This window comes from Anticarsia gemmatalis, chromosome 23, assembly GCF_050436995.1.
Source record: "Anticarsia gemmatalis isolate Benzon Research Colony breed Stoneville strain chromosome 23, ilAntGemm2 primary, whole genome shotgun sequence".
NCBI classification, from domain to species: Eukaryota; Metazoa; Arthropoda; class Insecta; order Lepidoptera; family Erebidae; genus Anticarsia; species Anticarsia gemmatalis.
The window spans coordinates 2,716,827-2,729,192 of record NC_134767.1 but is presented as its reverse complement, the minus strand read 5'-3'; the positions used below and the strand labels follow the sequence as shown (position 1 = coordinate 2,729,192).

The following is a 12,366-nucleotide window of genomic DNA, read 5'->3' as shown; positions in this document are numbered from 1 at the left end:
TAAAGCTGCACCCATCTCTAACAAAATTATTCTACATTATTCATAAAGATAACCTTGGAATAATAAAGAAATATAACACAATACTATTTTGTTTTTGCATGTGAGATACACTTTAACGTGTGAAGATTAGAATGCACTCAGAATAGCATCCAATGGCAATGAATACAATACTTATCTTATACGATTAAAAAAACATGTTTTGATGAACTTTTTATGTTTTTTATTATGGTTCCGTGTCTTGTATAAACAAACTCAGCTAGTGAAAAAAACCTTCTTTAAACAAGAGAAAAACATGTACTGTTATGAAATAAAATAAGACCCAATATAGGAATCGAACTCACGAACCCCGCACGCTGTCTATAGTAGGTATAGTCTATGAAAACATAATAAAGTTCACTTCGAATTTTCAATGTTGGTGTCGAGTGATATTTTAAAGTACCTATAAATATGTAACTCTTTGGTAGCCAAATCAGTGTGTCATTACTACAGCTTGTTAAAAGACCAATACCTACATTATACAATAGGACTACAGAACCACAATACACACCAATAGTAATTAAAGAAAAATCATTCTTATTAGTAATAAAATATGATAAATTCTTTATGACTATAAAATTACTAGCTCTTTGCGTATGAATGAACAGTGAATGAGCATTACTTTTTCATCTTAACAAATAAACAGTCTTATCTACGACATTGACACATTTCAACGTGTTTACTGACATACTGGCATAATGAAATTCCTTTGCCTAACATTGGAACTCAGTTTATTTTTAGTAATAATTTCTTCCTACGATTTGTATCAAGGCAATGATTTTGGCGCGCGTATGTCATACACAGAAGTGAAAAAACATGGATTTTTATTTGTGAAACGAAACGCGGCAGTGGCTTTTGATTATCCGAACGGAACCAATATCACAGGTATTGCTTGTATAGACCTTGACCCAAATAAAAAAGGAATAGCTACAATAGAGGCTGGAGGAGTGAATCACAATTTCGTTCATATCAATTTGGAAAGTGAAAGAGGTCGGGCTCTGAGATATATTATTGAAATTTATTCGACGTCGCTCAAGAAACAATTTAAAACGAAAGTTATTAAAAAACAATGAATTGATATTTTGTACAATAATCTTTAGCCGTTTAACCATAGTTAACTCTGTTAAATACACCTCCATTTCAAATGTTGTTTTTATTTTCCTACTATTATTAACCATATTCATCCCATCCCTGATGAGTAATAGAGTGAATATTTCCTGGTGCACCTACCTACCGAATTGTTCCAGACATAAGGATGAACCCGGCTATGTTTATCAGCCAGCACACAATAATAAACAAAATGTTATAAAACAACAACATAACAAAAAAAAAACAAAGTAGGACAGTTACAATAACATTGAACGCATTTGGAAAAAGTTATCTCTGAATGCAATTTTGACACGCATGCGCGATTGGCCACTTGATTCTACAATCGAGCCAATCACAGCCAAGCGGTCGGTGGCCATTTTCCACTATCTGTCAAATACATATGTCAAACAAACCTGTAACAATTGAAACAAATCGAGACCATACAGTTTTACTAACAAAAAGTGAAAAATACTAATCAAATTACGTTTTAAAATGTCGGAAAATGGGCACGATGCGTAAGAAAACTCAAGTGTCGTTCGTGATTAGAGACGAGGAGGAAAGGCGGCATAAAAATGGTGTTAGTTCACTCCAACTGGACCCTATTCAGGGGCGATTATATTCGGCCGGTCGGGATGGGATTATACGAGTGTGGCACACAGGAAACGGTGTGCAGGACCGGTATATCCAGAGTATGGAACATCATACCGACTGGGTGAACGATATCGTGCTTTGTTGCGGCGGAAAGAACTTAATAAGCGCGTCCTCCGATACCACGGTAAAGGTTTGGAACGCCCCGAAAGGGTTTTGTATGTCTACTCTTAGAACTCATAAAGACTATGTACGTACTCTAGCGTACGCGAAAGACAAGGAACAAGTCGCTAGTGCGGGTTTAGACCGCGCTATATTCTTATGGGATGTGAATACTTTGACCGCTTTAACTGCCAGTAATAACACTGTGACAACATCTAGTCTTGTCGGCAACAAGGAGTCGATATACAGCCTTGCTATGAACCCTCCGGGTACTATACTAGTGAGTGGTTCTACTGAGAAAGTCCTGCGAGTTTGGGACCCAAGAAACTGTTCTAGACTTATGAAACTTAAAGGCCACGCCGACAATGTTAAAGCATTAGTTGTAAGCAGAGATGGAACACAATGTGTATCAGGCAGCTCAGATGGTACTATCAAACTTTGGTCTTTATCACAACAGAGGTGTGTGTCAACAATAAGAGTACATTCTGAAGCAGTGTGGGCACTACTTGCCACAGAAAACTTTAGCCACATAATATCTGGAGGTAGAGACCGACTAGTCATTATAACCGAATTAAGAAACCCAGACAACTTTATGATAGTTTGTGAAGAGACAGCCCCAATACTCAAATTATGCTTTACCGCTGACCAAACTGGTGTTTGGGTGTCAACGTCAGAGTCTGATATCCGTTGTTGGAAACTGCCACCACTAAACTCCTTAGACATGTATAATCAAAATAATTATAATACTAACAATGTGTATCAGACACAACCGTTACATCACATTCCTGGAGGTCCCGCTATAAAGCATTATACAGTACTGAATGACAAACGACATGTGGTTACAAAAGACACTGCCAATAATGTAGCACTATATGACGTTTTAAAAGCCTGTAAACTAGAAGATTTGGGTGAAGTGGATTACGAAGAAGAAGTAAAAAAGCGGTTTAAAATGGTTTACGTACCAAATTGGTTTAATGTTGATTTGAAGACTGGTATGTTGACGATACACTTAGGGCAAGATGAAACAGATTGTTTGAGTGCGTGGGTCAGTGCTAAAGAAGCTGGGTTGACAACTGAGAACGATCAGAAGGTTAACTTTGGTGCATTGTTGCTGCAAGCATTGTTGGATCATTGGAATCATCCGAATAGGGTGAATGAGGCAGGAGTACGAGTTATTGGTAACAGTTACTTCAGTGTACCACTGCATACCCCGCTTATATTTAGTGAAGTTGGTGGTAGAACACTTTATAGATTACAAGTAAGTACTAGAAACTCATTTATTATGACTCTTAACCACTATTTAGTATATTACACTTTACACCTATTCTTTTAGACTATCTACTTACCAAGCTAATAGGAATGTCCACTGATAATCTTTTTTCAAGATCTGATATCTATCCAGTTTTAAATGTCTTAATCATGGAACTTTACTAACAACAGAAAGAAATATAGACTGCTACAAATCTAGGAGTGGAACCACTATCAGATTGCATGTAATTTTTTTATTGATACCTACTTTAACCATTGCTTTTTCATTGTATAATGTATACATACAAAGTCTTTGGTGACCTATATTTAAAATCACATCCAAAAAAGATAACTTCAAGGAAAATAAACACAATTTATAAAATAACAGTATTTTCCAGTAGTATTATATCTAACAGATCTTGCTATCAGATTGAAGTCTCAGTGAGATAATGTTTTATATACATACATACATAGGTATATTATCTACTATCTTATTGACTAACAAGTCATGTTAACTGTCACTTGTTTGTCCAGTGACCGAATGATATATCTGTATGTTTTTTACCATGATAAAGCCTCATTTTTATTAATTAGGTAAGGACATATTTGGTAAGATAATAATGATCTAAAATGTTTTTGAGATTGAAAGATTTTGTTTAGTATAAAGTAGTCATTGTATATGTATTCATTTTAAAACATCATTAAATAAATATTTTTAATAGGAAATTCATATCTTATGGCTCCCTTGTTTGCTAAAATCGAAAACTCATAACACCCTTAAAACAACAAACAAACAAACCCTTAATATGTCAGAGTTCAAATAATTGGTAGCCTTTTTTGTATATAGATAGCTAAAGACCCAGAATAACACATAGGCTACTTTTTATCCCGGAGTTCGTGAGGAATCGGGATTTACGCGGGAAGGGTTTCGCGCCTCTATTTTCTGTATGAATTTGTCTAAAACTGACCTGTCAGTATTTATCATTTACTAAAAAATATTTTATTGCAACAACTCTTCCCAACTTGCAGGTAGGCGATGCGGGCGGTGAGACAGAAGGCAACTTACTAGTAGAAACGGTACCGTCATGGGTGGTAGACGTAGCTATAGAGATGGCCGCACCTAAGTTAAACAAGCTACCGTTTTATCTACTGCCACATTCCAGCTGCCAGAGTAAACAGGACAGACAGAAGAAGGTACTATTTACTTTATATTCTTCTTATTTAGCAATTTTTTATCATAGCAACCAGTTAATTGGCTATTGATTCTAACTAACTATCTCACACACTCAATTTCTCTATAAGATCAGTTAGGGGTCGATAAATCGGTGCCTCACGGTATTACGTGTGAGAATCGAACCCACCATCCCGGGCGTGGCCATGTCCTAAATCACTGGCATAATCGCCGTCTTTACAATAATTCAAGTCATTAAAACTTAAAAGACAAGTTACTTAAATATCAAGTAAAACTTTGAACTACTAGCATTATTTTTCTTCGTGAACCAAAGATTATTTTTTTATGGTAATTTTTGTCAAAAAATATGTAAAGTGTTGGTCAAAACCTCAAAGTTATTCTTCAAACTGTTACATTACATAAACAAATAAATTATTTGCTTATTCCAGGACCGTCTAGTAGCGAACGACTTCATCCAATGTCGTAAAGTAGCTGAACACGTAGTAGAAAAGATCGTGGGCGGCGGCGACGTGAACGGAGCCAGCGCGGGCAGCGGCCGCGGCAGTGCCAACGAAGATAGCGGGAATGATGCGCCTGAGGAAAGGGTGGAATTGCTGTGTTGTGATCAGGTAACACATAAAAGAAACTACTTATTTAATGCTCTTGGCTGATATTCGGCTACAGCGGCCAGTTTCATTTAACCCAGCTGCGCAGGACTTTGTGTCTAAGTGTGAGCACAATACACAGGTACACTCTCTATTCCTTTACTCTCATAGCCTGGTGGGACGCTTAAACCGACACGACTAGTGAGAGGTCAGGCGCAGGACCGACGGCTTTACGTGCTGTATGACCTGAACTTCCTAACTCCGGGCTAAACTCGGCTATCACTGTTGTACTATAAGCACTATGCCTAGTAACAATTAAGAAAATCTGTTTAGAAACAAATCAATAAAAATATTATTTACTTCTAGGTACTAGACCCTAACATGGACCTCAGAACAGTCCGCCACTTCATCTGGAAGTCCAACGTAGAATTCACACTGCACTACAGAGTACTGAAACAATGAAACACGCCTACCATCTATCAGCTGAGAAAGTACTGCACTTTCCACTGTATGTATAAACTGTGAACGAACTTTGTGGTGTTTGTGTTCAAGTTACGCGAAATAACGTCACGTTGTAGTCACATTCGCGTTGCGTTGCGGTTGCGTATCATGTAAGTTTATAATCCCTTGTCCTATAGAAGCGACGCGATGTTAATATAAAAAATATTTCGCGTCGCGTCTCTGCGATGACGTTGTGACGCGAATGTCAATATGTGAAGAACCGTTGCATTGCCTACAGACGCAACGCGACGCTTATACGAAAATACGTCGCGTTGCGTCTTTACGATTACAATGTAACGCGAGTGTCCAAATGCGAAGAATCATTGCGTTTTGTCGCTGACAGTTAAGTTTCGCATAAGTATACGCCTTGTTTTACGTGAACAACGCGATGTGATCCCGACGCGACGCGAATGTCAAACCGTTTAAGTACCGTCGCGTCTTATTACTGACAGCTATGTAACACATAAGTGTATAATATCTTGTTCTACGTGAGTGATGCAACGCGATGCGGATGCGACGCTTATGTCAAGATACGAAATATACCTTGCGTCGCATTATTGACAGCTGACTGAGTGCTCATTCACGTTGACTCGCGGGCGCGGTGGCGGGCGCGGTCGCGAAATATCAAACGTATGGCGTAGTTCCCAAGTGTTCACGTACAAACCGTTCGCGCGGTCTAAGTCGCGGGCGAGCTAGCGGCGTCGCGCGCGGCCCGCGTGGCGCGCTCGCGCCAATATCAAACAAGTGAAGATGTTCGTGTGTGTTCACGTCGAACTAGCGGTGGCGGGCGCGGTTCACTCGCGACGTCAAGTAAGTTCAACCAGTTTGAGCCAAACGCCCGCCTGGCGGCCAACGTGAACACAAATCGCCACGTCCCTGCGCTCGCGACCGCCACCGCGCCCGCGAGTTCCAACGTGAACAAGCACTAAGGGCAGCCTAGACTTAGTTATACAGTATTTTGTCTTTTTCACTCATATACAGTTTTAAAATTGATTGAGCATGACAAAACACTGTGTTAGAACTTACACAGCGTTCATTTTTAAGACAGTAAATGTATATCTTAGTCTCTTGTTTTGATGGTATGTCGCGTCGTTCACGTAGAACAAGGCCTTGTGGATAGACTATCCGGTAGATTAAGTGTACGAAGAAATCTGTTAAAATTCCAGTTGTTAAGCTATACCATACTTCGGGTGAAATAGATCGTAAATGTTTGCAATTTACTATCCGGTAATCTGACCAACTGTCAATTTGTAAGACCGCCCCTGGGCCCGCAATAATATTGCGCAATTTCATCGCTTAATATAATTAAACAGTCAATAGTCAGTATCGAAATTGCCGAATTATATTTCATACTAAATTGCTAAACGGGTCTTTAACATGATGAGTAAAAATGAGTCGTGAGAATGTTTGGTTACGCCGTTTTGGCCGATTTACGTCAGCATCGTTAAGCAATTTAGTATTATCTGTACAAGCCCCGATAGTTTAAATAGACCTTATTGTTCAATATTATTAATTGCCTAGGGGGGGCCTAAAGATGACACTACTTGCGACGCTCCTAGATTTTGTAATTAGTAATATCAAATATCGCAGCTTGTTCTATTAAAAAACTATCAATTGATATAAACTGTTATGGTGCAACCAAAACGGATACAGAAACATTCGTAAAACGTTGCCTACCAGTCGTAAACGTAAATATAGTTGCATTGCAGTTGTATACAGTATTTATTGCCTTACGCAAGTTATCTTATGTGACTATTAGGTCTGCAACCTATGTAACATGTAAAATGTGATTCTATCCATATTTTCATACTTGCCTGTTGAAACGATGTTTGATTCCGTCATAATTTGGTGTATTAAGCATCAAAAATATGCAAAAATGTAACCTATTCTGTCTGCATATTGCCTAAAACTGTATTAGCGGAGCCCAAACTCTAAATCTTGAAGATGCGAAGAATATAAGCCAATTACATGTCATATTACATGAATAATAATTATTTGAAAATGTATTTGCCTACGTTAAATATTAAATATTTTATAACAGCTTTTTAAGTTTTCATGGTTTTAAGTTTGGGCTCTTACAAAAATTTATGATAAATACTCTATCAAGTTTAAAGCAGCGACATCTAGTTTCAAGTAAGCGCAACTATTGTTAAAAAATATTTTTTGTTTAAAAAATTGGCAATATATTGACCTATTTTATTCCAGTTACGTATTATTTAATGTCGTGCAACGAGAATGTTTTAAGTTATTAAAATACTTGAAAATTATTTTGTGTTTTTTATTTTGATTAGTAGATATTTTTGGCTCACGTTTTTTGCTTTATTTTTAGCAGTCCCCTTATTGGATGCAGTTACAATTACGCATTATGCAATCTTAAACTTAATTAACTACGCAAATTATGTATAGTTGACTTAAATAATCTGTTACCTATGATAGGTTTAAATAGTTTTCCTACGAGCTAAAGTTAAGATTGTAAATAAAAATGTTCAGTAACATTCTAGGTACACAAGATTGTTCAAACTTAGCCACTAGAAATTAATGTTTACGGCTAGGGGTTATTTAAGCTATAAAATAAGTCTAAAATGACTGTTAACAAACAATAATATACTCGATAATATAGAAAAAAAATATACTAAAGTATCAAACAATTAAATATACGGCATTGCAAAATGCACTTAATGACAGGTTATTTTAAAATGCTCATAAGTATCAAGAGTGTTCAAGAACTTCATTGATATAATGTCCTATGGATAAGTAGGCAATTTTCAAATATAAAATGTGTAATTATAATAATAAATAAGTATAATGTCTTCAGACTTGTGATTATTATACTGTCTAGAAGTGTATTATATTATTACGTTATACTTATTGTAACTACTGCCGCTGCCTTTGCTTTGTACTAGTAATATTTGAGTTAAATGTATTAGTTCAGATTGTACTGTAGGTGTTACTAAATGGCATGTTCTATTAGACTTAATTAAGCAATATAAAACAAATTGATATATACAGCGAAATATATTCCGTTTACTAATGGTAGATGCACTAAAGATGTCTACTCAGTGGATATGCTCCTAAACTTGAAATAAAGTTGTTAATTTGAAAGATTTCGTTTGATTTCGAATAAATAAGTGAATAAACATATATAATTCACATATTACTTCTACCGACACTTTCGTAGGTAATAAAGGTGTGATGCTGTTACAAAATTCATTAATAAACAAAGAGTTCGTGCTGATTTAATCTAACTATATTTGACGGTCCTGTTACTACACGAATTTTATATCATCTGTCACTTGTCAAAATCTTGTCAACACAACGATAACCTAAAAATCACTTAATCTAAATGAAAAACTAAAAATATTTATATAAACATGACTGGGGGACTAGTGTTAAGGGCTTTATATTGCACATTTAGAACAAAATTGCCTTTGAGAGATAGTTTTCTCCCCAAAAGCAGGTTATGTGTAGGCGTATTTCAGATTTCTAGAAATGGATTCAGTACAAAAACACAGCCTGAAGTTGCTGAGAAAAAACACGTAAATATAGGAACTATAGGGCACGTAGACCATGGGAAGACGACCCTGACTGCTGCTATAACCAAGGTATTGGAAAAGGATGGGTTGGCGAAGTTTGTGTCCTACGATGAAATTGATAAAGCGCCGGAGGAAAAATCGAGAGGTTTGTTGTCCTTGATGACTGTTAAATAACGTTTTATGTAGCCGTCACATAATTTCTATTACACAGAACATTATAACATCAATTTCCGTTAAGGAAAAAGGCTTATGTAAATCACGACAACTGTTTCTGGACATATACTTACCAAAAAGAGACCTAACTTAATGACACTATAGAGACATATAATGCATGTGACTTTTGTCTATAAAATAGAGTTTCTAGAGTTTTGTCAGCCAAAACTCACATGCTATATTATTTTTCATTAATACCTACTTCTACTGTAAGAAACATACTTACATCTGCCATATTTACAGGAATAACAATAAACGCAGCGCACGTCGGCTACAGCACGAAACTCCGTTCTTACGCACACACAGACTGTCCCGGCCATGCAGATTACATCCGCAACATGATATCGGGAGCATCTCAAATGGATGCTGCGATCTTAGTTGTAGCAGCCAATGACGGACCTATGCCTCAGACTAGAGAACATTTGTTATTAGCTAAACAAGTTGGCATTAAATATATACTGGTGTATATTAATAAGGCTGATTTAGTTGACAATGAGGTGAGTTTAATTACTAAATTCAGCAATAAAAGGTCATGATTCAATAGTTATAGTGGTCACCTTGCTGCAATTACTGTAGTGCTGCAAATGGTGGGTTTGAATCCTACCCAGGACAAATCTTTGTGTGATGAGCACAAGTATTTGTTCTGAGCCTGGTTGTTAATATATCTATATAAGTATGTGTAAAGAAGTACATAAGTATGTTTATCAGTTCTTTGATTACCATAGTACAAGCTCTGCTTAGTTTGGAATCAAATGACCGTATGTTGTGAGTTGTCCAATGATATTTATTTATTTATCCCTAATAAACACTATTTTGATATGAAATTACTTTTTGTGTGTGTTTCCAGTTATTAGAGCTTGTGGAGATTGAGATGAGAGAGCTGCTATCAGATTTTGGCTTTGATGGAAACACTGTGCCTATGGTTTGTGGGTCGGCACTGAAGGCTTTGAATGGTGATGAAACTGAGTATGGTAGGTACTGCCTTTTTTTAATTGTAATACTGATTTGTACATACATAACACATACAAAATAGCACATCTTTTATCCATAGGGGATATAGATTTGTATATGGATTAGTGCACTAGTGAACAAAAAGCAAACCTTATCTTTCAGAGTAGGTTCAGAAAACCCTCTTCCAGACTTAGGTGTTATTATTTTTCTCCATTAAAAAGACCATGGCCAGGTTAAGCTTTAGAATGCATACATAGTGCACTTAATAGCATAAGCATTTCATGGTCATATTTCAAAAATTTGCCTTTAAAAAATCTTTTCTTACAGGTGCCCCTTCAATACGCGAACTCCTATCCACCATGGACAAATACGTACCAACAATAGTGCGGGACTTAAAGTCCCCATTCCTTATGCCTATAGATAATGCCTTCACAGTCCCAGGGAGAGGTACCGTAGTCATTGGAACGATAAAACGAGGTATTATGAAAAGAAACGACGATGCTGATTTACTTGGCTTTGGGTACAATATTAAAACAACACTGTCAGATGTGCAAATCTTTAAGAAGAGTGTGCCTGAGGTATGACTATAGGCTTCTAAAACTGTTTTTACGTAAACTTTTATGATTTACTGAGTACCTACATAGTGAATGAAGTATATTGTTAGTCTCTTACTGCAGGTTGAAAGCTCTAGGTTTATTTGTACACCAACTTTTGACGTCTAGGTTGATTGCGATAGCATCTGGAATATATCAAATCAAATGGATAGGCATTTAATTCAAGATCGGAATAATGTCTGTACCACTAATGCGTATTAAAAAAACTGGTATCACTTTATAGGACCAGGATAAAAAAAAAGTTCAAGTAAAAAAATGCTTTCAGCACTAGAGGCGTACGATTCAATTTTTAAAACACTAAACTATTTCATAATCTAGAGGCTATAATATATGTTTTTTCTAATTTTTCCAGGCTTTAGCTGGTGACAATGTAGGCGTTCTGCTCCGAGGTATAAAGATAAAATCGGTTGAAACCGGAATGTTGTTAGTAGCGGCCAAGAGTTGTCAAATGAGCAATCATTATAAAGCAAAGATTTACTTTCTAACGAGAGGCGAGGGTGGAAGGAAGAAGCCGATCTTTTCTAAATATGCACAGCAAATGTTCAGTGGTACTTGGAACATTGCTTGCAGGATTGATTTAGGTAAGATAATTTTCTTAACAACTTTATACCTTTTGCTCTATAAATTGATGTATGCATTTGATACGAATTCAATGACTAATTACCTAGAAACTGGTAGTATTAACAAAAAAATTTAGTTTTTGAAGTTTGATAGTTACGATCAGCGAAATCTGGATCTCGTTTTGTATTTTGAGCTATAGATGAAGAACATAATTTTTTAAACATCTCATCATAAATTTCAATACGCTATTACCTCGCTCTCGGGCAAGACACCTGTAAACACTGTAACGTATAAGTACGCTAATATGATGCCTACAAACTTACAAACCGTCTAGTTCCTTATATTGCTGGAATATTTATGTTTAATTAATGCTAGATTTCACCTTCCCAAGTTCGAAGGTTGTCAGTTAGTACGATAATTGTTATAGTAATTATAAAATGTTCTGAAAACCAACCGTACCTATACCACTCAGTGAGGTATATTGCTTAAATAATTAATGAACTTACCTTTACTTCTTTCCAGATCCTTCAATGAACATGATGATGCCAGGTGACCACGGAGAAGTCTACCTAACCCTTCTTGAAGACATGGTGATGACAAACGGCCAGCCGTTCACAATCAGAGAGAACAATGTCACTGTAGCGACCGGTATAGTGACAGACACGTTGAAACCTATTGATGTGCCTAAAGGAAAGTTAGGAAAAGTTGTTATGAAGTATGATGATTAGTTAACTGTAGATATTTGTTAATAAATTATGTTGTATATAGATTACTAGTGTTTGATTGATTGATTGACATTTTTTATTGTGGTGGCCCTAATTACCAAAACATCTTAGAATTTTATGTTATGTGTAGTTATATCAGCTACAATATGTATTAAAAGTACACGATTGTGTATCAGATTTACTTTTGTATCGGATGAAAATAAAACAAACTGCGTGACTCAGGCGGCGAACCCAAGATATTGTGATGTGTAGTATAGTATCCACAAGCGCTAATACCATTGAAGCCCAAGCCAAAACCATGTGCGCAATCTTAATTGACTGTATGGAGTATGTATTAGTGTTATGTAAATTTCTCAGTTGAAGGTAAAA

At 36.3% G+C, this 12,366-nt stretch overlaps 2 protein-coding genes across 2 annotated transcripts; both read left to right on the top strand.

The window, feature by feature from the left end:
• The first annotated feature begins 1,508 nt into the window (after positions 1-1,508).
• On the top strand, positions 1,509-7,028 carry LOC142983070 (WD repeat-containing protein 48 homolog). Its single transcript, XM_076129887.1, has 4 exons — positions 1,509-3,133; positions 4,153-4,317; positions 4,744-4,923; positions 5,266-7,028. The coding sequence occupies exons 1-4, from the start codon at positions 1,628-1,630 to the stop codon at positions 5,359-5,361; spliced, it is 1,947 nt and encodes a 648-aa protein (XP_075986002.1). The 5' UTR covers positions 1,509-1,627; the 3' UTR covers positions 5,362-7,028.
• Positions 7,029-8,701: 1,673 nt separating this feature from the next.
• Positions 8,702-12,041, top strand: LOC142983220 (elongation factor Tu-like). Its single transcript, XM_076130121.1, has 6 exons — positions 8,702-9,078; positions 9,390-9,643; positions 9,994-10,117; positions 10,425-10,675; positions 11,064-11,292; positions 11,795-12,041. Exons 1-6 carry the CDS (start codon positions 8,772-8,774, stop codon positions 11,998-12,000), a joined length of 1,371 nt encoding a protein of 456 aa, XP_075986236.1. The 5' UTR covers positions 8,702-8,771; the 3' UTR covers positions 12,001-12,041.
• Positions 12,042-12,366: the final 325 nt, after the last annotated feature.